Source organism: Polypterus senegalus, chromosome 4 (genome assembly GCF_016835505.1).
Source record: "Polypterus senegalus isolate Bchr_013 chromosome 4, ASM1683550v1, whole genome shotgun sequence".
Lineage (NCBI taxonomy): Eukaryota > Metazoa > Chordata > Cladistia > Polypteriformes > Polypteridae > Polypterus > Polypterus senegalus.
The window spans coordinates 138,308,097-138,328,906 of NC_053157.1; the positions used below are offsets into that span (position 1 = coordinate 138,308,097).

Genomic DNA, 20,810 nt, shown 5'->3' on the forward strand with positions numbered 1-20,810 from the left:
AGATATTCACAAATTAATAAATATTCAAAATCAATTTTGGCTCACATGCTCACTTACTGCCTTTGTTATTTAATTAAATCTGACTCTTCACTACCACAATAAAGGAAAACATGATTATTATATGCCTGGAAGACAGCAGCAATCTGTGTGGAGAGGTACATTTATGTAAGCTGGGGCAAAACCAACTGCAAAATATGCTGACAAGAAATGTTTAATTCCAGCTGGAAGTACCATGAGCTCTATATTCAAAAATACAGTGTAGACAGCAAGCAAACGAGAAATTACCAAAGGCACAGGAAGCAGAGACAAAGCAAAAGCAAAGACTGGGGAATAAGGACACATTCTGGGTGTATCACAGTAATTCTGTTTTCTTTATTTACTGTAATTATCAAGATACACATGCAAAAGGACATCAATTCATTTTGCCAACATGTTATTCATATATATTTATATTAAAAAAATATCCTTAACACTAGAATTACCAGAGCCTACGAGAAAACACGTAAATCCGGCCCACCTTAAATCTGTTCGCACCTCTCTGTCAGTGTCTTTGTCCTGTAAATGTGCCGATTAAGACAAGCAGCAAGCAGCTGGCTATTCCATCCCCCACCGTCGCAGAATGTTCACTAAGTTCTCCCAGCTCGTGCCTTGTTTGATTATCTGGGAGTGAGTGAACTGCTGGAGTTTTAGAGTGGTAATAATACAGTAGATCATTATTTGGAACACATGAATTTCATGTCTGTTCCGTTTCTACAGTAACCTGTGTAAACACATTGTTAAAACAGAAACTTTTTCATATTTTAGTAATACATGTTAAAAAATGTAGGCATAAACTAGAATGTGTGAAGTCCAAAGATCAAATAAACACTTTCACAAAAGGTTCAAGGACGATACAACAGCTTCTGTGGCGTAGCAGTAAGATTTGCTGACTTGTAATCAAGGGGCAACTGGTTCAATCCCTACTGCCTCCTATATTTGCCGCTTTCAGTAGTGAGCTGCTCTTACTGTTAATATTATACAGTACACACATACACTTGGTTTGCATCTGTAACAGACCGTGTACATTTATAGTACTGTACTTGTAAAAGTTACCTTTTTTTCTCTTTTATTCTCTCACTCACAATCACGATCCATACTGCCGTCCTAGGGATCTGACACTGCTAGTTTTTATTTGAAACTGGGAATAACTGTAGATGTGAGTAGTGTTTTATGGCAATGGAACTGGACATTCTCTGATCTGGAGGGATAAAAGCTGACACACAAAAGCTGGTGAATCTGCCTTCTTCGTATCTCACCGTCACTTTATTTTTTTTTATTCAGTTTTATTGAGTGCAGAATTAGGATTATTTCCAAATCAAAGAAAAACTTCATATACTTGTGCTTATGGAGAGATACGGTTTCATGTCAAGCATATTTCTAAAACATTTCACAAATGTCTGAGTCAAGATTCTGCAAGTGTGCATATTGTCACACATACACACTTGAGGATCTCCCAAAGAGCTCAGGTAATCCTAACATTTCCACCGCAGTGCAGGAGGGGGTGCTGATGCTAACCTTAAATCTGGTTTTCTCTACAGGGTGGAGCCATCACCAGCAGGCGATGCCTGATCCCACCCCAACCAAGCAAAGGAGGTGCCGCCCGTGGTGGGATAATGCTCATCATTTGGACCGGAGAGAGATCGATGAAGCTCTTCTTATACAAACTAATTGTATTACATAATAAAACTGTACTTTTTATGTTCTATTGCCTTACAAGATCCTTTTCTTGTCTTAATTAAATGATAGAATGGCACCATAACAATTCTTACGTCTCAGTCATCCTTTGGTGCAAAATATACCTAACAGCAAGTGACAATATAAATGGCAATAAAAAAATAAAATATATTTATCATATACAGAGTTGATATGGTTAATCAAACAAAGTAATCCATTCTAAATTACTTCTCTAAAATTGTAAGGGGATTATTTTATTCAAAACTTCATGGAAAAAGTAATCACATAATTAATTAGTTTATTTTTCCGGTACTCCCTAAACCCATGCATAAACCCACCAATTAGAAAGTACAAGGCTGACACCCACATGTACTTTCAGTATTTTAATATGGTAGAAATAGCCAGTAGTGAACATGAATTCAGCAATTAAACAAGTAAATGACATGACTTGCATTAGCATGGTGCCATTTCTCATAAAGTCTTTTAGTTCATAAAATGAATTCTTAATAAAAAATATCCTAATAATTAAACATAAAATACACTTAACCACTCAAAAACTTGCAAACATGGTCAGTAAATGGTAAAATTACTGCCATTGCAGATGTATGCACTTATTGCTCTGGTGGTGTCAGCTACCAGCCATTTTTATTGTTTAACACAATCAATACATCTATATCACTCTGTCTCTCTCCTCATGATGCTCTTTATACTCAAAAGGAAGAGAAAGGAACATATCAATCTAAAAGAAAACATTTGCATTTTTCAAGCGTTCACTAACAATTAAGGCAAATATTCAGTTGCCTTACCTGCAAACAGACTTTGCCTTCATTTTTGCAAAAGTATTAAAGAGATGTGATGAAACAAAATTAAATGAGCATTGGCTTGTGCCACAATATTTTACGACACATGGTGCTTACACTGTTTTTATCTGAAGTTGTATTGAAGATTTTTTTGACTCTATACATCTAATTCCTTATGAGTTCTTCGGTCAAGAATCTGTGCATCACAATGAACAACAATAATAATGTGGTTAATGTAAAAGCTGTCGTATTCACCACAGTTCAATTCTCTCTGTTTACCATAAAGGAGAATTAAATTCTCTCTATTAACCATATTCTCTCAATGCACTGTAAAATTGAAAAGTTGTTATCTTTTAACATAAAACTTAAAATCTAAAAGCCAAAAATGATTTTTTTCCCCCAAAGGAAAAATGTTATTACATTGTAAATGAAACATGTAAATTTGAAAATATCAACATCAATACAGTAGGAAAGGTACTGAAAGTCTAGTGTCCTCTACTGTACTGATGCAGACTTCCTGCATGTGACATGTTTTAAAACAGTCACCAATGCACAGTGCAATGTTGCAATCAGGACAACAGAAGTATGTTTCTTTGAACACTTTTCTTGTTTTTGTTGCTTGAGCATGAGAAGTGACAGTGCCTGATCCACATGACCGGCATGTCACTAGTGTTATTGTACACTATCACAACGCAAGGCTTATTGACTTCTACATTTCCCTTGACACAAATGACAATTGTTTCATTGTGAAAAGTGTTACGGGGGCTAATGCCTTTCTTTTCTTTCTGCTTGACTGCAATCATTTTGCCTTTCTGCCATGCACCTACTTGCACTTGCATCTACTTCAACCTTCAGATGACCGAATTCACCAGGCATATCACAGCGGTTCAGTGTATCAATTTTACTAACTGTGTCAACGTCTGATGACCAATTCACATTGTCATCACTATCGATTGATTCAACTAATGGTTTTCAGTTTCAGTAAGTTCTAAAACTGGCTTTACAGCTTCATTTTTACATACCACTGTGTTTTGGTTAAAGGCTCCCCCTTACTAATGACTACTGATGACATTAGAGTGGCAAAATGCTTATTCATGCTTTTTTTGCAGCATGATGTTATCCACAGAACGGCAGCAGAATACTGTCGTGAGAGTTATTCGGGCTTAACATTAAACTGATCACTGAATGTCAGCCTGAGTCTGACTTGAGCTTAACTGTTAATTACATAGAATACTGAGCTCAAATCACACTTGGGGTTAAAGCCAAGGAGGATATTAAAGATGTTGGCCACAATACAATCTTGAAGTAAAACAAAATATCCTATTATGTTATAAAATAACACACATCTTTGAAAGTTTTTTAAAATTCAATGTCTTAAGCTGGCGTGAAAATATTGCACATGTACAGTGTAAATTGAGCAAATGTTTATCATTTAAACAATAGTTTGCTTAAAATTTTAAAACAGTACTTAAGTTCATCCATAGATCAAAGTTCAAACCACCTTAATTCCATGTACTCCAAATTAGTAACCATTTAGACTTCAGGAACAAAAGTCTGTGATCCCAGGATTTTTTTTTTTTTTAACATGCATCCATCCATTTTCTAAGCCTGCTTATTTAGAGTAGAATTTCTGGGAAGATGGAGCCTAAACCAACAAGCATTGGGTGAAAATCAGGAACAGTCACTGGAGACGGTGCTGACCCAATACAGCATGAGCCAAACCTAGATGGGGCACTAGTTGATCACAAGACACATATTAATTTAGACTCTGCAATTAATTTGACACACACATTGATAGGATGTGAAAAAAACACTCAGCAATTGGAAGAAAAAAAAAAAACAATGTAGACATAAAGATTAAATACAGACTCTGTATAGATGACCTGGTATGAGATTTGAACCCAGAAAGCTAAAATTATGAGACAGAAGAATTAACCACTGATTGAACCCCTGATCTGACTCATATTAAAGAAAGTGGAGACGTTACACAGCAAAAAATTCTGTCTTTTTTCAAGCCATTGAATATATTTTGAACAACCACATATTGTATTCTTAACAGATCTGAATGTAAAAAAATATGTTCAGCATAGAAGAAAATCACACAAATATACAGCTTGCATGAATGTTATTGAGGAGCCAGCCTTCAGGACTTTAGTGATTAGTTGTAATAGCAGAGTACTTCTGCAGAATGACAGCTGTAAATGTCAAGTGAACATTCAGTGTTAAGGGACCGTGGACTTAAAAATACATCCTCTTATATAATGTACAGGATTTCAGTGACACAAGACGTTACCTAACATTCCAACATTTCAGCAGACCTAGCACAGACTACAGTATACCACCTCTGAAAGAGTGGGTATGCAATTCAGATTTTCAGGGCACAAAGACATGCAATAGCCAATGATCATTATGAAATCTATACATATTTTTTCAAGGTTAGATAAAAACCTAGTGTAATAAGTGAGTTGTTTACAGTTTTTATAACTAAGCCGTACACTCAGTATGATTTTATTTAAAAGTGTTATTGCTGGTTATATGTGAAACAAAACTACAGCAAGATTTTCAAACTAGTAAAATCAGTATCGCTTTATCACCCTCATCATCAACATGTTCATACATTCTTTAGTTTGCAATGACGACTGTAATAAAAATTCATTCATTTTGGTTCCACCCTGGGACTAAAGGCAATAAAAATGCATGAAAAAATGGTTGTGTGGCAGTAAAGCAATTTTAGAGATTTTCATATTCTTATAAAAGATCTTTACCTTATTATGGACTGCAGCATGACAAGGCTATAGCCTGCTGCAAGGTAAAGCTCCTAAACATTTTTATAGGCAATAGGAAAATGATGTGGTGTATCATTTCATTTTCTTTTAACCACTCAAAGGACTCTTGTTTAGTTGGGTAATTATAATATGTTTTCATATTTGGAAGGTAAAGACTTCTCCCTATAGGTACAGAGCAATTCTGCATATTGAGATTTTCAAAATACAGATCCGGAACTAAGCTTGTCACCAACATTTCATTTTATCGCATGCAATTTCAAATGCTTAATGTCTTAGGGAAAAAAGGTCAGCACGTACTACATGAGAAAAAAAATATTGTAAAGCCTTTCCAAGTTGAGACTAGCATGATTAAATAACTGGACAATACTGTGTTTTAAAGGCAAGCCCATCCTGCAGACATCCAAGATTAAAAACTAAAATTAATGGAAAAGTCTTAAAATAATTTTCATGATAATTTCAAAGATTTATGACAGAACATATAGTTATGGGGATTACAGGGAAATTGCCAAATACATATCAGCTCACAACAAGAGCACAAAAGGAACTCATACTAGTGTAGTTTAAAATGTGTCACTGCTTTAAGGCACGGAAATGTTACTGCTCAGTGTTCTTACAATAAAAAAAACAAATTAGAAAATAAATCTATAACTGTTTCTAAAATTACTGAAAAACAAGTATTGAGTAGGATCTTAAAGAAAAAATTCAGTCCTAATAATAATAAAAAAGCACAGCTCCAAAGGATGGAATGCCACTATTTTGATTTAATCAAGAGATTCTCATTATTGTGCTTCCCAAGGTTGTATTGAAAAGGAACTTCATATGTTTAGTGACCTTGCCCTCAGGTTTCTTTAACATCTTCATTAATACTGAGGCTCAATTATTGACTAACTCAGATTGAGAAACTTAACTCATAACCCACAAAGTCATAAATTAAAAATGAACATTAGACATATGGTTTGCTTTCGATAAGCAGTACAATGAAGAAAACACATTTTTAATAAAATGTTAAATCCCAGCACAGTGAAATATACAAAAAAGCATCAAAATGTCAATCCAACTATCTTTAAAACACATTAAATAAGACTTTTATTTACCTTCCATTGTCTCGACCAACTCCCCATACTCGGATGCTTACAATGGGCTGAGAATGCAGAATGGAGCGACCCATAGGATCAACCAAATTTAGCATATTGTTCTCAAGTACTAGGTACATGTCCTTTCCCTTCAAAAGAAAGCGGAAAAAAAAGATTAACTTCTTTTATATTTTACAAATGACACAAAGCAGTGGTATTAAGTGCATAAAGTAAAACAAATGCAATAAAAAAATAACTGTAAGCTTGGCTTTTCTTGTAACTAGTGACTGATTTTAGCAAACATATCGAGATACACAACATATTATATATGGCATTAACCTCCATGTGCTACAGATGAGACAAACAATATTGCTGTGCCAACATGTTAACTGCTGGCAGAGCAGAGTATTTAATTCCTTTCCATATGCAACACTTTAAAATTAAATTAAGCTTGAATACATTTATCCATCCTTTAATCAATCGATTAATTACAGGATGAAGTAAAATATATTAGTACAGTAGTAGCTACAAAGCAACTATAATTTCAAAAAACCCCTTAAAGAAATGACATGACTAGATTCAATGTCTAATCACAAACAAATTATTCAGTATGTTATTATTAAGGGAACATGTGGTGGTGTACTCCTTAAAATGACTGCTTCATAGCTCCAGAGTTTTACATTCAAATCCTGCCATGCCCTCGGTCTACACACTGCCATGCATGCACATCTGAGGTTCTCCTTCCAGGCACACTGGAGGTAAGAACTACCACTCCAGAACACAAAGAGGTGCTGTTGCTGATCAATCATTTCTTTTTTCTCCCACAGCCCCGAGAAATTGCCAACGGAGGGCAACTGACTCCACCCCAGTCCTGTAATGCCAGGCAGCAGCTCAGCATGAGTCCAAAATTAGATAAAAAGGCAGTATGGTGTAGTTGCTAAAGTCACTATGCTTTCAGCCTCATGACTGCCAATTCAGTGCTTATCTCTGTCTCACTGAACACCTGACCATAGTAGAGCTGAAAAAATATCAATAAACAGTTGTAACCTTTCACTAATTTGTAACTCTCCTTAGATAAATGAATCAGCCAATAATAATAATAATAATAATAATGATGTTAGAAAATTGATGGATGAATGTTATTATTTAATAATTGAAATGTATTTATGGTATGGACTATGGACACCTTTATAAATAAAATCTAAGAAAGACTTTCCAGTTGACTACATTTTCAGTGGAAAATTATTTTGATGATGGTGAGCCCTGGAGTAAAGAACAATTTATAATACAGCAGCCTTAGTCTCAAACTGCAAAACAGCTCATTTTTTACAGTTTCACAAGTCCTCAATATCATCAGTTAGTGTGAAAGAAAATTCATATGCATGACTATTCAAGAAAGTTAAAATAAAACAAAAGCCTGAAAAACTCAAAAGAAACTGAGAATAGGGTTAAATGTTACATTAACATATATACAATATAAAAAATTTAATAGAGTGCAGTAGAAAAGGACTATGGTCAAGAGGATTATTAGTGTGTTCACAGAATGAAATGCATTCCATTCTGTTTCTCCAAACTGCTTGCTTCCTAATCCTCACTGAGGCGATTTGTTAGAAGTATAATCATTAGAACATTAGTTTGCTCAGGTAAATTCTCACAATAAGAGAGAAATGGCCTTCAGCAGCTATATAAATGATCTTTATTATGCTTTTCAGATGTGGAATAGGTGAAAACCTTCAGTATAAGAGAAGGTGGCAACTTGGAAACTGCCATGGGTATCCACACTTTAAAATGGAGCAGACTTTTGGATACTGTATCTTCAAGGGTCCATACTGTGACTAAACAAAGTTCTGACTTTAGCTTCAAGTTCTTTTTTGACTTCAACCAAGCAAACTGACATATTTTTAGAATATATATTATGTGCCTTAGCATGAACCAGTTACTACTTTACTTGAAATATACAACATAAAATAACAGTAGTGTTGGTTGAAATGTGCCTGTGAATTGGTCCTGTGATGGACTAGTACTCTGTTTAGGGCTTTTTCCTACCTTCTGCTAAAGGTTGCTGAGGGGCACACCAACCCTGTGTCCCTTACCTAGATAAAGCAGGTCTGAGAGTGTTATTTTTGACCTCACATGTTTATGTTAAGGATAGGTCTCGCTCAGAGTGGCTTTGAGTCTAGAACTGTAAGGTAAGCTGAAACAAACGATTCAGTGGTAAAGAGGACGGAATTACGAGTTTTTTCGTAGGCTCTGGTAATTCTAGTGTTAATTATCTCAAAAGGCCACATGCCTTGGTCTAAATCAAATGCACTTTTGCTGGGAAGCATTATATATATATATATATATATATATATATATATATATATATATATACACATATACATACACATACACACACACACACACTCACATATATAGTGCCCTCCATAATGTATGGGACAAAGACACATTTTTCCTCGACTGCCGACTTTACATTGCATGCATTGTATTTCCATATATTTTGATCACATCATACAGTAATGACAACACTTTTTCTACATGGTCCCCCCATTTCAGGGCATCATAATTGTAATGCAATGGCAGGTATATCAAAACAGTCATATTTAGTACTTTGTTGCTTATCCCTTGTATGCAGTGAAGTCTGCAACATCACCAGGTAATGAGGATCTTCCCTGGTGATGCTCTGTCAAGCCTCTAAAGTAGCCATCCTCAGCTTGTGCTTGTCCCCTTAAGTCTTTTCTTCAGCATATGGAAGACACACTCAATTAAATGACTGGTTTGCCCATTCAAAAATTTTCCATTATTTTAACTTTGAAAAACTCCTGTGTTGCCTTAGCAGTATGTTTGGGATCACTATCTTCATGTAGAATGAAGTGTTGTCCAATGAGTTTGGAAGCATTTACTGGAACAAGAGCAGATAAGATGCCTCTATACATTTCAGAATTAATCGTGCTGCTGCCGTCGGCAGTTCCATCATTTATGAAGATAAGCATGCCAGTACCTGTGGTGGCCAATACATGCTGAAACAAAAAACACTCCCATCACCATATTTAACAGATGAGGTGGCATGATCTTGGCCAGTTCCTTTTCGTTTCCATGCTATGGTCTTGCCATCGCTCTGATAGGTTAATCTTTGTGTCATTTGATGGACTAGTACTCTGTTTAGGGCTTTTTCCTACCTTCTGCTAAAGGTTGCTGAGGGGCACACCAACCCTGTGTCCCTTACCTAGATAAAGCAGGTCTGAGAGTGTTATTTTTGACCTCACATGTTTATGTTAAGGATAGGTCTCGCTCAGAGTGGCTTTGAGTCTAGAACTGTAAGGTAAGCTGAAACAAATGATTCAGTGGTAAAGAGGACAGTTGATTTATGACAGAGCAGGATGAGACACAGTAGTGGTGCCAGTACAGTGTAAATGTTATCAAAAGTGCTATAATGTGCAAGTGCATTAGGCACCCAAACCATAGGAAAGGGTTAAATTTTCTCAGCACTATGAGCTAAACAGTAAGTACTGCTAAAAAGCCTACATTTTGATGATATCACACTACATATACAATCTGTGAAAATAGTGTTTATGAACATCAGCATGGGCAAACTACTTTGCCAAGAAGCCTATGGGAGCATATTATTTGCTCAATTAAAGGTTAGTCATCAATATAATAAACCCCTTCTTGAACTGCTAATTTTCTTATTTGATGTCTTTTAATTATTTTTTTCTCCAAACAGCAGTTTAGCTGCAATGTTTAACACTAGAATTACCAGAGCCTACGAAAAAACTCGTAATTCCGTCCCACCTTAAACTGCTTCTTAAATCCCTTCACACCTCTCCGCCAGCGTCCTTTGTTCTCTAAATGTGCTGATAAAGTGAAGCTAGGAGCAGCCGGCTATTCCATCCCCCACCAATTTAGAACGTGCACGAACTTCTCTCAGCTCATGCCTTGATTGAGTATCTGGGAGTGAAGTGGAGTTTTAGAGTGAAATAATAGATCGTTGTTTGGAACACACGCATTTCATGTCTGTTCCGTTTCTACAGTAATCTGTGTCAACACATTGTTAAAACAGAAACTTTTTTTATATTCTAGTAGTAGATGACAAAATGTAGGCATAAACTATATAATGTATGAAGCCTGAAGTCCAAATAGCAAAGAAACATTTTCACAAGAATAACACAATTGCACTTTTATTCAAACATATAACTGCAGAAACAAAAAGCCGCCTTAACATGCGACATTGACACCAGTTTACTGTAACTGACTCCGTGGTTCGATAGATTCAGCCCCCGCTTGCGAATCAAGGGGTGACGGGTTCGATCCTGCGCCCCTCCATTTTGAGAAGTAAACTGCTCTTAGTCTTACTGTTTTACAGTAAAAGCATACATTTGATTTCAGTCTGTAACAGCCGGTGCAATTTATGATCTTTGTAAAGGTTAGCTTTTTTTTTTTAATTCACTTTTCACTCTCTCAGTCGCGTTCAGAATCAATCCATACAACCCCATCTGACACGGCTGTTTTCACTAAAGACGCGCTATAGCTCTGCAGTGTACCACGATGCATACTAACGCTACCCATGGTTCTGACACACAAGCGCTGGCGAAGCTGCCTTTTCGTGTCTCACCGTCACTTGCTTTTCTTTTTATTCAGTTTTATTGAGTGTTCCTGCCAGTCCCGCATGTTGCTGTATGCTTTTTCTTTTGTACTCCAGGACAGGCAGAGGAAAGAATGGTAAAGACCAGTAACTTCGGCGCTATATGCAATCATCAGACACTCCCCATCTGCCTGTGTCGTTCAAACACAGGAACATATATTGGTGTAAAAGTATAACAAAAGTGCACTTTTATTCAAGTGCACTTTTTCCATCGCATTTTCCTGTAAGAAGCAGTGTACACACTTCTCTCTATGCTGTGGTTTCTATTACACACCTGAAAGAAAGAGACAATACATGTGAAAATATCCAGCATACAGCAACATGCGGGACTGGCAGGAACACTCAATAAAACTGAATAAAAAGAAAATCAAGTGACGGTGAGATACGAAGAAGGCAGCTTCGCCCGCGGCTGTGTGTCCGAACCGGTGGGGGCGTTAGTATGCATCGTGGTACAGCACAGAGCTATAGCGCGTCTGTATTTTGTTTCTTTTGTACTCCAGGGCACGCAGAGGAGAGAATAGTAAAGACCAGTAACTTCGCGCTATATGCAATCATCAGACACTCCCCATCTGCCCGTGTCGCTCAAACACAGGAACATATATTGGTGTAAAGTATAACAAAAGTGCACTTTTATTCAAGTGCACTTTTTCCATCGCCTTTTCCTGTAAGAAGCAGTGTACACACTTCTCTCTATGCTGTGGTTTCTATTACACACCTGAAAGAAAGAGACAATATATGTGAAAATATAATCGCACTAATGCAATATTATTTGAAAACGAACAGCGTCAGATCGGGTGTGAATTTATGCAGGAACTGGAAATTCTCTGATGCGGACCTTCCCCAGGGAAGAAAGTACAGTGTCAGGTGCTCATTCAGTGTAATAGAAACCATAGCACAGAGAGGTGTGTACACGGCAACAAGTACACGGTCGTAAATGTAGGAAGGACGGTCCTTGGGTGTGTGGAACTGTTAATATTTGAATGTGATGATTTTATATAGCACGGAATGAAAATCTGCACTTCTTAGCATTGCACCATGCAAGATGTCGATCAATCGCCTACTGTAACTTGCTTTCTTTTTTCTTCGGTTATACAGGTAGTTTTGAATAAAAGTGCACTTGTTTTGTTTGCGAAATGAAGTGTCTGCGTGCACTTTTCGTGGCATTACACGTATTTTTGAGCATGCCCGTTTGAGCAGTATAAAAGTATTGAAAAGTATAACAAAACAACGGGCAGATGGGGAGTGTCTGATGATTGCATATAGCGCCGAACTTACTGCTCTTTACTATTCTCTCCTCTGCGTGCCCTGGAGTACAAAAGAAACAGAATACAGACGCGCTATAGCTCTGTGCTGTACCACGATGCATACTAACGCCCCACCCCGGTTCTGACACACAGACGCTGGCGAAGCTGTCTTCTTCGTATCTCACCGTCACTTGATTTTCTTTTTATTCAGTTTTATTGAGTGTTCCTGCCAGTCCCCGCATGTTGCTGTATGCTGGATATTTTCACATGTATTGTCTCTTTCTTTCAGGTGTGTAATAGAAACCACAGCATAGAGAGAAGTGTGTACACTGCTTCTTACAGGAAAAGGCGATGGAAAAAGTGCACTTGAATAAAAGTGCACTTTTGTTATACTTTTACACCAATATATGTTCCTGTGTTTGAACGACACGGGCAGATGGGGAGTGTCTGATGATTGCATATAGCGCGGTTACTGGTCTTTACCATTCTTTCCTCTGCATGTCCTGGAGTACAAAAGAAAAGCATACAGCAACATGCGGGACTGGCAGGAACACTCAATAAAACTGAATAAAAAGAAAAGCAAGTGACGGTGAGACACGAAGAAGGCAGCTTCGCCAGCGCTTGTGTGTCAGAACCATGGGTAGCGTTAGTATGCATCGTGGTACACTGCAGAGCTATAGCGCCTTTCGTTGCAACAGCCGTGTCAGATGGGGTTGTATGGATTGATTCTGAACGCGACTGAGAGAGTGAAAAGTGAATAAAAAAAAAAAGCTAACCTTTACAAAGATCATAAATTGCACCGGCTGTTACAGACTGAAATCAAATGTATGCTTTTATTCTAAAACAGTAAGACTAAGAGCAGTTTACTTTTCAAAAGGAGGGGCAGGATCGAACCCGTCACCCCTTGATTCAAGCGGGGCTGAATCTATTGAACCACGGAGTCAGTTACAGTAAACTGGTGTCAATGTCGCATGTTAAGGCGGCTTTTGTTTCTGCAGTTATATGTTTGAATAAAAGTGCAATTGTGTTATTCTTGTGAAAATGTTTCTTTGCTATTTGGACTTCAGGCTTCATACATTATATAGTTTATGCCTACATTTTGTCATCTACTACTAGAATATAAAAAAGTTTCTGTTTTAACAATGTGTTGACACAGATTACTGTAGAAACGGAACAGACATGAAATGCGTGTGTTCCAAACAACGATCTATTATTTCACTCTAAAACTCCACTTCACTCCCAGATACTCAATCAAGGCATGAGCTGAGAGAAGTTCGTGCACGGTCTAAATTGGTGGGGGATGGAATAGCCGGCTGCTCTTTATCAGCACATTTAGAAGACAAAGGGCGCTGGCGGAGAGGTGTGAAGGGATTTAAGAAGCAGTTTAAGGTGGGACGGAATTACGAGTTTTTTCGTAGGCTCTGGTAATTCTAGTGTTAATTATCTCAAAAGGCCACATGCCTTGGTCTAAATCAAATGCACTTTTGCTGGGAAGCATTATATATATATATATATATATATATATATATATATATATACATACACATACACACACACATACACACATACACTCACATATATAGTGCCCTCCATAATGTATGGGACAAAGACACATTTTTCCTCGACTGCCGACTTTACATTGCATGCATTGTATTTCCATATATTTTGATCACATCATACAGTAATGACAACACTTTTTCTACATGGTCCCCCCATTTCAGGGCATCATAATTGTAATGCAATGGCAGGTATATCAAAACAGTCATATTTAGTACTTTGTTGCTTATCCCTTGTATGCAGTGAAGTCTGCAACATCACCAGGTAATGAGGATCTTCCCTGGTGATGCTCTGTCAAGCCTCTAAAGTAGCCATCCTCAGCTTGTGCTTGTCCCCTTAAGTCTTTTCTTCAGCATATGGAAGACACACTCAATTAAATGACTGGTTTGCCCATTCAAAAATTTTCCATTATTTTAACTTTGAAAAACTCCTGTGTTGCCTTAGCAGTATGTTTGGGATCACTATCTTCATGTAGAATGAAGTGTTGTCCAATGAGTTTGGAAGCATTTACTGGAACAAGAGCAGATAAGATGCCTCTATACATTTCAGAATTAATCGTGCTGCTGCCGTCGGCAGTTCCATCATTTATGAAGATAAGCATGCCAGTACCTGTGGTGGCCAATACATGCTGAAACAAAAAACACTCCCATCACCATATTTAACAGATGAGGTGGCATGATCTTGGCCAGTTCCTTTTCGTTTCCATGCTATGGTCTTGCCATCGCTCTGATAGGTTAATCTTTGTGTCATTTGTCCTCAAGCCTTTGTACAGAATTCTGCAGGCTCTTTAAAGTACTTTGTCACAAACTGTAACCTGGCTATTCTTTTCTTGTTGCTAACTAGTGGTTTACATATACAGTCATGGCTGAAATTATCGGCACCCCTGGAATTTTCCCAGAAAATTGTTGCAGTTACAAATGTTTTGGTATACACATGTTTATTTCCTTTATGTGCATTGGAACAACACAAAAACAGAGAAAAAAGCCAAATCTGACATCGTTTCACACAAAACTCAAAAACCAGGCTGGACAAAATTATTGGCACTTAATATTTGGTTGCACACCCTTTGGAAAAAAATCACTGAAATGAAGCGCTTCCTATAACAATCAACAAGCTTGTTACACTTCTCAACTGGAATTTCTGACCACTCTTCTTTTGAAAACTGCTCAAGGTCTCTCAGATTTGAAGGGCGCCTTCTCCCAACAGCAATTTTAAGATTATTCTCCATAAGTGTTCAATCGGATTTAGATCCGGACTCATTGCTGGCCACTTCAGAACTCACCAACGCTTCGTCTTCAACCATTTCTGGGTGCTTTTACAGGTATTTCTGGGGTCATTGTCCTGCTGGAACACCCATGACCTCTGACGCAGACCCAGCTTTCTGACACTGGACCCTTCATTGTGCCCCAATATCTTTTGGTAGTCTTCAGATTTCATGATGCTTTGCACACAGTCAAGGCATCCAGTGCCAGAGGCAGCAAAACATCTCCAAAACATCTTAGAACCTCCACCATGTTTGACTGTAGGTACTGTGGTCTTTTCTTCATAGGCCTCATTCCATTTTCTGTAAGCAGTAGAAGAATGATGAGCTTTACCAAAAAGCTCTATCTTGGTCTCATCTGTCCACAAGACGTTAGTCCAGAAGGATTTTGGCTTCCTCAAGTACATTTTGACAAACTCTGGCTTTTATGTTTCTGTGTCAGAAGTGGGGTCCTCCTAGCTCTCCTGCCATAGCGTTTCATTTCATTCAGATGTCGACGGATAGTTCGAGCTGACACTGTTGCACCCTGAGTATGCAGAACAGCTTGAATATGTTTTGAGGTTTATTTGGGCTGTTTATCCTCCATTCGGACTATCCTTCGTTGCAGTCTTTTATCAATTTTTCTCTTCCATCCAAGTCCAGGGAGATTAGCTACAGTGCCATCTGTTGTGAACTTCTTGATTATGTTGCACACAGTGGACAAAGGAACATGAAGATCTCTGGAGATGGACTTGTAGCCTTGAAATTGTTAATATTTTACCATAATTTTTGTTCTAAAATCCTCAGACAATTCTCTGCTCTTCTTTCTGTTCTCCATGCTTAGTGTGGCACACTCAGACACATAACAGAAAGGTTGAGTCAACTTTTCTCCATTTTAACTGGCTTCAGGTGTGATTGCTATATTGCCAGCACCTGTTTCTTGACACAAGTGAGTTCAAACGAGCATCATATGCTTGAAATAAAACAATTTACCCACAATTTTGAAAAGATGCCAATAATTTTGGTCGGCCCATTGTTTGAGTTCTGTGTGACATGATGTCAGATTTGGCTTTTTTTCTGTTTTTTTTGTGTCGTTCCAATGCACATAAAGGAAAAAAAGTGTATATCAAAACATTTGTAATTGCAACAATTTTCTGGGAGAAATGGTGCATTTTCTGGGAAAATTCCAGGGGTGCCGATAATTTTGGCCATGACTGTAGCAGTGTGGCTTCTGAAAAATATGTCCTTGTCCCAAACATTATGGAGGGCACTCTGTGTATATGTATACAAACACACACACACGACCAGTCAAAAGTTTGGATCACCTCAGTTTTTCTTCAAATGTAATCAGCTGAAATGCAATGAATGACGTAATTAGTGAAAAGATAAGCAGTAAACTGCCAGAGGTTTACATTTAAGATTTAGGTTATTAAAAAATGATAAAAATGGAAAATTCCAGAATATTACAAATGGGCCCTTTTCAGAGAACAACAAATACGTTACAACCTACAAGTGATGGGAAGCTATTAAAGTAAATTAAGCCTTGTAAGTTGAAGCAAACAATTTGCATTGGTGTTCCAACTTCTGTTGATTACTTCCAAACTCTCTGTGTGTCCTAAAGCAGAATTGGAACAGACTGTGTTACTAAACCCTCTGAAATACTACTTGAACAATATTCCAGTGACAATTGCAAGAAAACAACAATTAACAAATGAAATGAGACAGAACATTATTACCCTTAGAGGTATAGGCCTTTCATTTACAGAAATTGCAAAAAAAAAAAAAAATCGAAGTGTTAGTGAGTATGATATCTCACACAATCCAAAGGCAATTGGAATCTGGAAAAAACTTTAATAGGAAGAGACCTGGGAGACCCAAAGTCACAACCCAATGAGAAGACAGGTTTCTGAGGGTCCCCAGCTTGTGTGATAGGCACCTTAAAGCACAACAGCTTCAAACACAGCTTGACAGTGGTCGAAAAAAGCAAGTCTCAGTTTCTACTGTGAAGAGGAGACTTGTCCAGTCTGCAATAGTCCACAGCTGATATTTCAAGGCCCTATTTTGTGCTTTAAGTAGTGGCTTGATTAATACCACTCTCTCTGTCAAACTTGCAGCACAAAGCCCTCTAGTAGAAGGGTACATGAATTTGTACATACACCACAGCACATTATACACAAACTACATTATAAACAGGCTTCATTCTCAGATTTGTTAACCTGAGGCACTACTGTATGTACACATTTATATATGTTTAAGTACATGTTTGTATTGGTGGGCTGGTGCCCTGCCCGGGGTTTGTTCCTGACTTGCGCCCTTTGCTGGCTGGGATTGGCTCCAGTAGACCCCCGTGACCCTGTGTTAGGATATAGAGGGTTGGATAATGACTGACATGTTTGTATTAGAATTGCTACCTCACAGTTTTAGAGTCTTGATTTTCAATCTTTGCCTTGTTACTGATTATGTGGAGTTGGAATGTTGTTGCAATGTCTTTGCAGGTTTTTATTCAGGTACTCTGGTTTCCACCCAGTCTATAGTACAGTACATCAACTGTGGATTCTTAATTGGCTGTGAGCATGTAATTTGATGGAATGGCACTTTTCCAGGTTTACTTCTGTACTTTGCACCTGATGCAAACAGGAAACGCTCCATTTGCCATGACACTGACCTGAATTATGCAGGTTTCCTAACAGGTGAATAGATGGATGCAATTAATGGATTGATAATACAGGTATAAAATTATGGATCTATAAACAATACCATAATCTGTATTTTAACAAAGTCATTATACTGTATTACATATATAAAAATGATGCTTTCTTAAGTTTCCTAAAACAGTGCATGAGAGAGGGAAGAAGAGAGAGCATGCTGGAGTATTTTTCTTTATTGGAAAAAAGTATAAATATAATACTGTACTTTGGAATTTTAATACTACTATACAGGTATATGTCATATATTTATTCCATAATTAAACCACAACAAAATTAACTTTCCAAACTGAAACGTGAAATATATAGTTGGGTCAATTTTATTTTTCAGCAGGATAAGGGATTGCCTTATGGTATCTTTTTGTAAACGTAACTCAGTTATGACACTTTAGTAAAAAGAACCACAGCCTGTGACAAATAAGTTTAGCATTCACAAATAATGAGATTTAATGTGTGAGACAAAATGATTTTTTAGTAGGGAATCTAGTGAAGATGACGCACAGCCATGACCATTTTGCAACATTTTTTAACCTTTATTTTTCAGTAAGAACCAGGAGTGCAGCAAAGTGCAAACCATCCTTACTTTTCACAGAAGTGGTGTTTCAAATATCTGGCAAAAGTACATTTCAAGGTTCATAACACAGGTCGAGGTTGTTCCAGCAAATGCTGCATAGGTACTTGTCATACTCGCAATATTACTTCATTTTCTCTTGGAGACACAATTAACCGCTAGCTGCTGATTCCACACCTGTCACACTGTGGTGTTAGGAGAGCTCAGACACACTCGTTCTGCCTCTGATCTTGACAATTCCCTAATTAGCCCTGTGTGAGTTCAAACACTGAACTGGAAAAGCTCCAAGATCTTAGAAAGTGATTCAAATTTATTTAAAAATAAAAAGAAATCACACTTGTCATCTCTGCTTAGTTTTAGATTCATAATTATTTTGGAAGTGACCTCCTGCAAACCCGATAATGCATGTTTTTGCCCTTTTTGAAGGCTTCACACATTAAAAAGCAATTTTTAGTACTTGTGTGTGGTATTCTAAATACAATCTGTTATGTACTTATAAAGAACTTGGTGATCTTTAATAAAAATACCCCCAGCAGTCAGTGGGGGAAAAATAATGATATAACTCACATTTTCACTTTGGATCAGTAAATAGAATTAGGAAATGTGTTAAAGAAAATTAAATGAAAAAGGAGGCGACTCTAAATTGGCCACATGAGTGCATGCTTGGGTCTTGCAATGACATGGTGCAACACCCAAGGTATGGTTCCTCCAGCTCTCCAGAATTCAATTAAAAAGGTTTGAGAATATAAATTGATTTCCCTTTTGTGACCTTAAATAAAACCTTAGAGGCGACTTTGATGTTGCTATATCCAGCTTTTTTTCAGTCTCATTCCCACCTCAATTAGGGTGTACTCACACTGGCAATGTGTTCCGTGCCCAAGCACATTTGTCCGCATGCAGTCCCACAAAGTCTAGTTCGTCTGACTAGCGTACCATGCCCTGGCCTGCTTGGAAGAGGTGGCCTGAGCACGGTTCAGCAGCATTCAAGAACAGTGTGGTCTCTAAACATGCCCGAGCACGGAAAACAGACATGACATCAATGATGGGACACGTCAAGTGCAATTCTCCTTTCATTCAGTGCCATTTAAGTTAAAAACAGGTTTTTACTCTCACTTTACACTTTACAGAAGAACATGAATTGAAGCTGCAAATTCCTTCCTTAACATCATTTGTCTCCGTAAAAATCTTGCGTGTGCAGCACGATTAACAGCAAAACGCTGCGCTGCACACTTAAAAAACTCTATAACATGGTAGAGCGTTATCCTGCCCTACATGACTCCAAAACAACCACAAAATAAGTAAAATCATTTTGACATGCATGTTGTCACTCCATGTTCGGATCTTGTTTTGACTTTACATGAAGTCACAAGGTTGTAACGAAAGTGTGCCCGGGCCCAGAATATTAAGTAAAGTGGGAGTGCAGGCCAGCAGGGTAGTAGGGAGGGGCGACAATTGCACTTGGGCAAGGTATGGAACAAACATGCTTAGAGTGAGTACACCCTTAGAGCAGCACAGATACAAGCCTCATAACTCTTTTGAGTTCTTTAGCTGAAGACACCATATCATGTTCTCATTGAAAGGCTCTATGCCTCTGAGAAAAAAAAAAATATGTTCTTGCATTATTATCACCTTCAAAATCAACACAAAATTTCCAGTGCCTAGATAGATAGATAGATAGATAGATATATAGATAGATAGATAGATAGATAGATAGATAGATAGATAGATAGATAGATAGATAGATACTTTATTAATCCCAAGGGGAAATTCACATAAACCTAACCAGCAGATGCAAAATAGTAATACTGTCAGACTTTACAAACTGAATGTAACTAAAGTATAAGGGATGTATTGAATTTAAGTTTTTAAGGTACAATATATAAACAGAGATAGACAACATAAGGAAGACAGAGAGTAAAACAATATCAGTACAGAAATGGAAAACAACATTAAAAACTTGCTGCTACACAATGGAAAGCTATTTTGAATGAGTACAATAAGTGCATGTCAGTGTGCGGAAAAATGCCTTAAAGACACTGTATAAAGTAAATTAATTTTTAAAATATTTTTCTTTTTTTACACATGATCTAAAGCCTGATTAATGATCTAAATCTGATCAATGTATATATAATGCATTACACAAGATTGCTAAATGAAAGATGATGCACTATAATGAAATATTTCAGTTATAGTTCATATGCGGACTGGTATTTCAAAGCAGATTCTCCAGATAGAGAACATAAAATACTCCAAATCAGTGTCGAGTGGTAAGAGAATGATCAAAACTATGGTCAGAGAAAGGACCTAGGTTTAGTCTCAAGTACAGTCACTATCTGTGAGGAGTTGTTCTTCAATGATCTCCTAGTTTCTTTTTTTCTCCTGGTACTTTTTTTTTCTTTACTGCACCCCATTTATCCCAATGAAACCTCTGGTAGGTAAATTGGTAATGCTAAATTAGCTTAAGTGAACGTGAGTGTGC

General features: G+C 37.4%; 1 protein-coding gene across 14 annotated transcripts in view; it reads right to left on the bottom strand.

The window, feature by feature from the left end:
• Positions 1–20,810, bottom strand: part of apbb2b (amyloid beta (A4) precursor protein-binding, family B, member 2b) — a 336,334-nt gene that overhangs the window by 75,441 nt on the left and 240,083 nt on the right. For all 14 annotated transcript variants that reach the window (XM_039751336.1, XM_039751338.1, XM_039751341.1 and 11 more), the window contains one exon: positions 6,394–6,521. In XM_039751336.1, the coding sequence (XP_039607270.1) occupies positions 6,394–6,521 (128 nt within the window). The remainder of the gene's footprint in view (positions 1–6,393; positions 6,522–20,810) is intronic.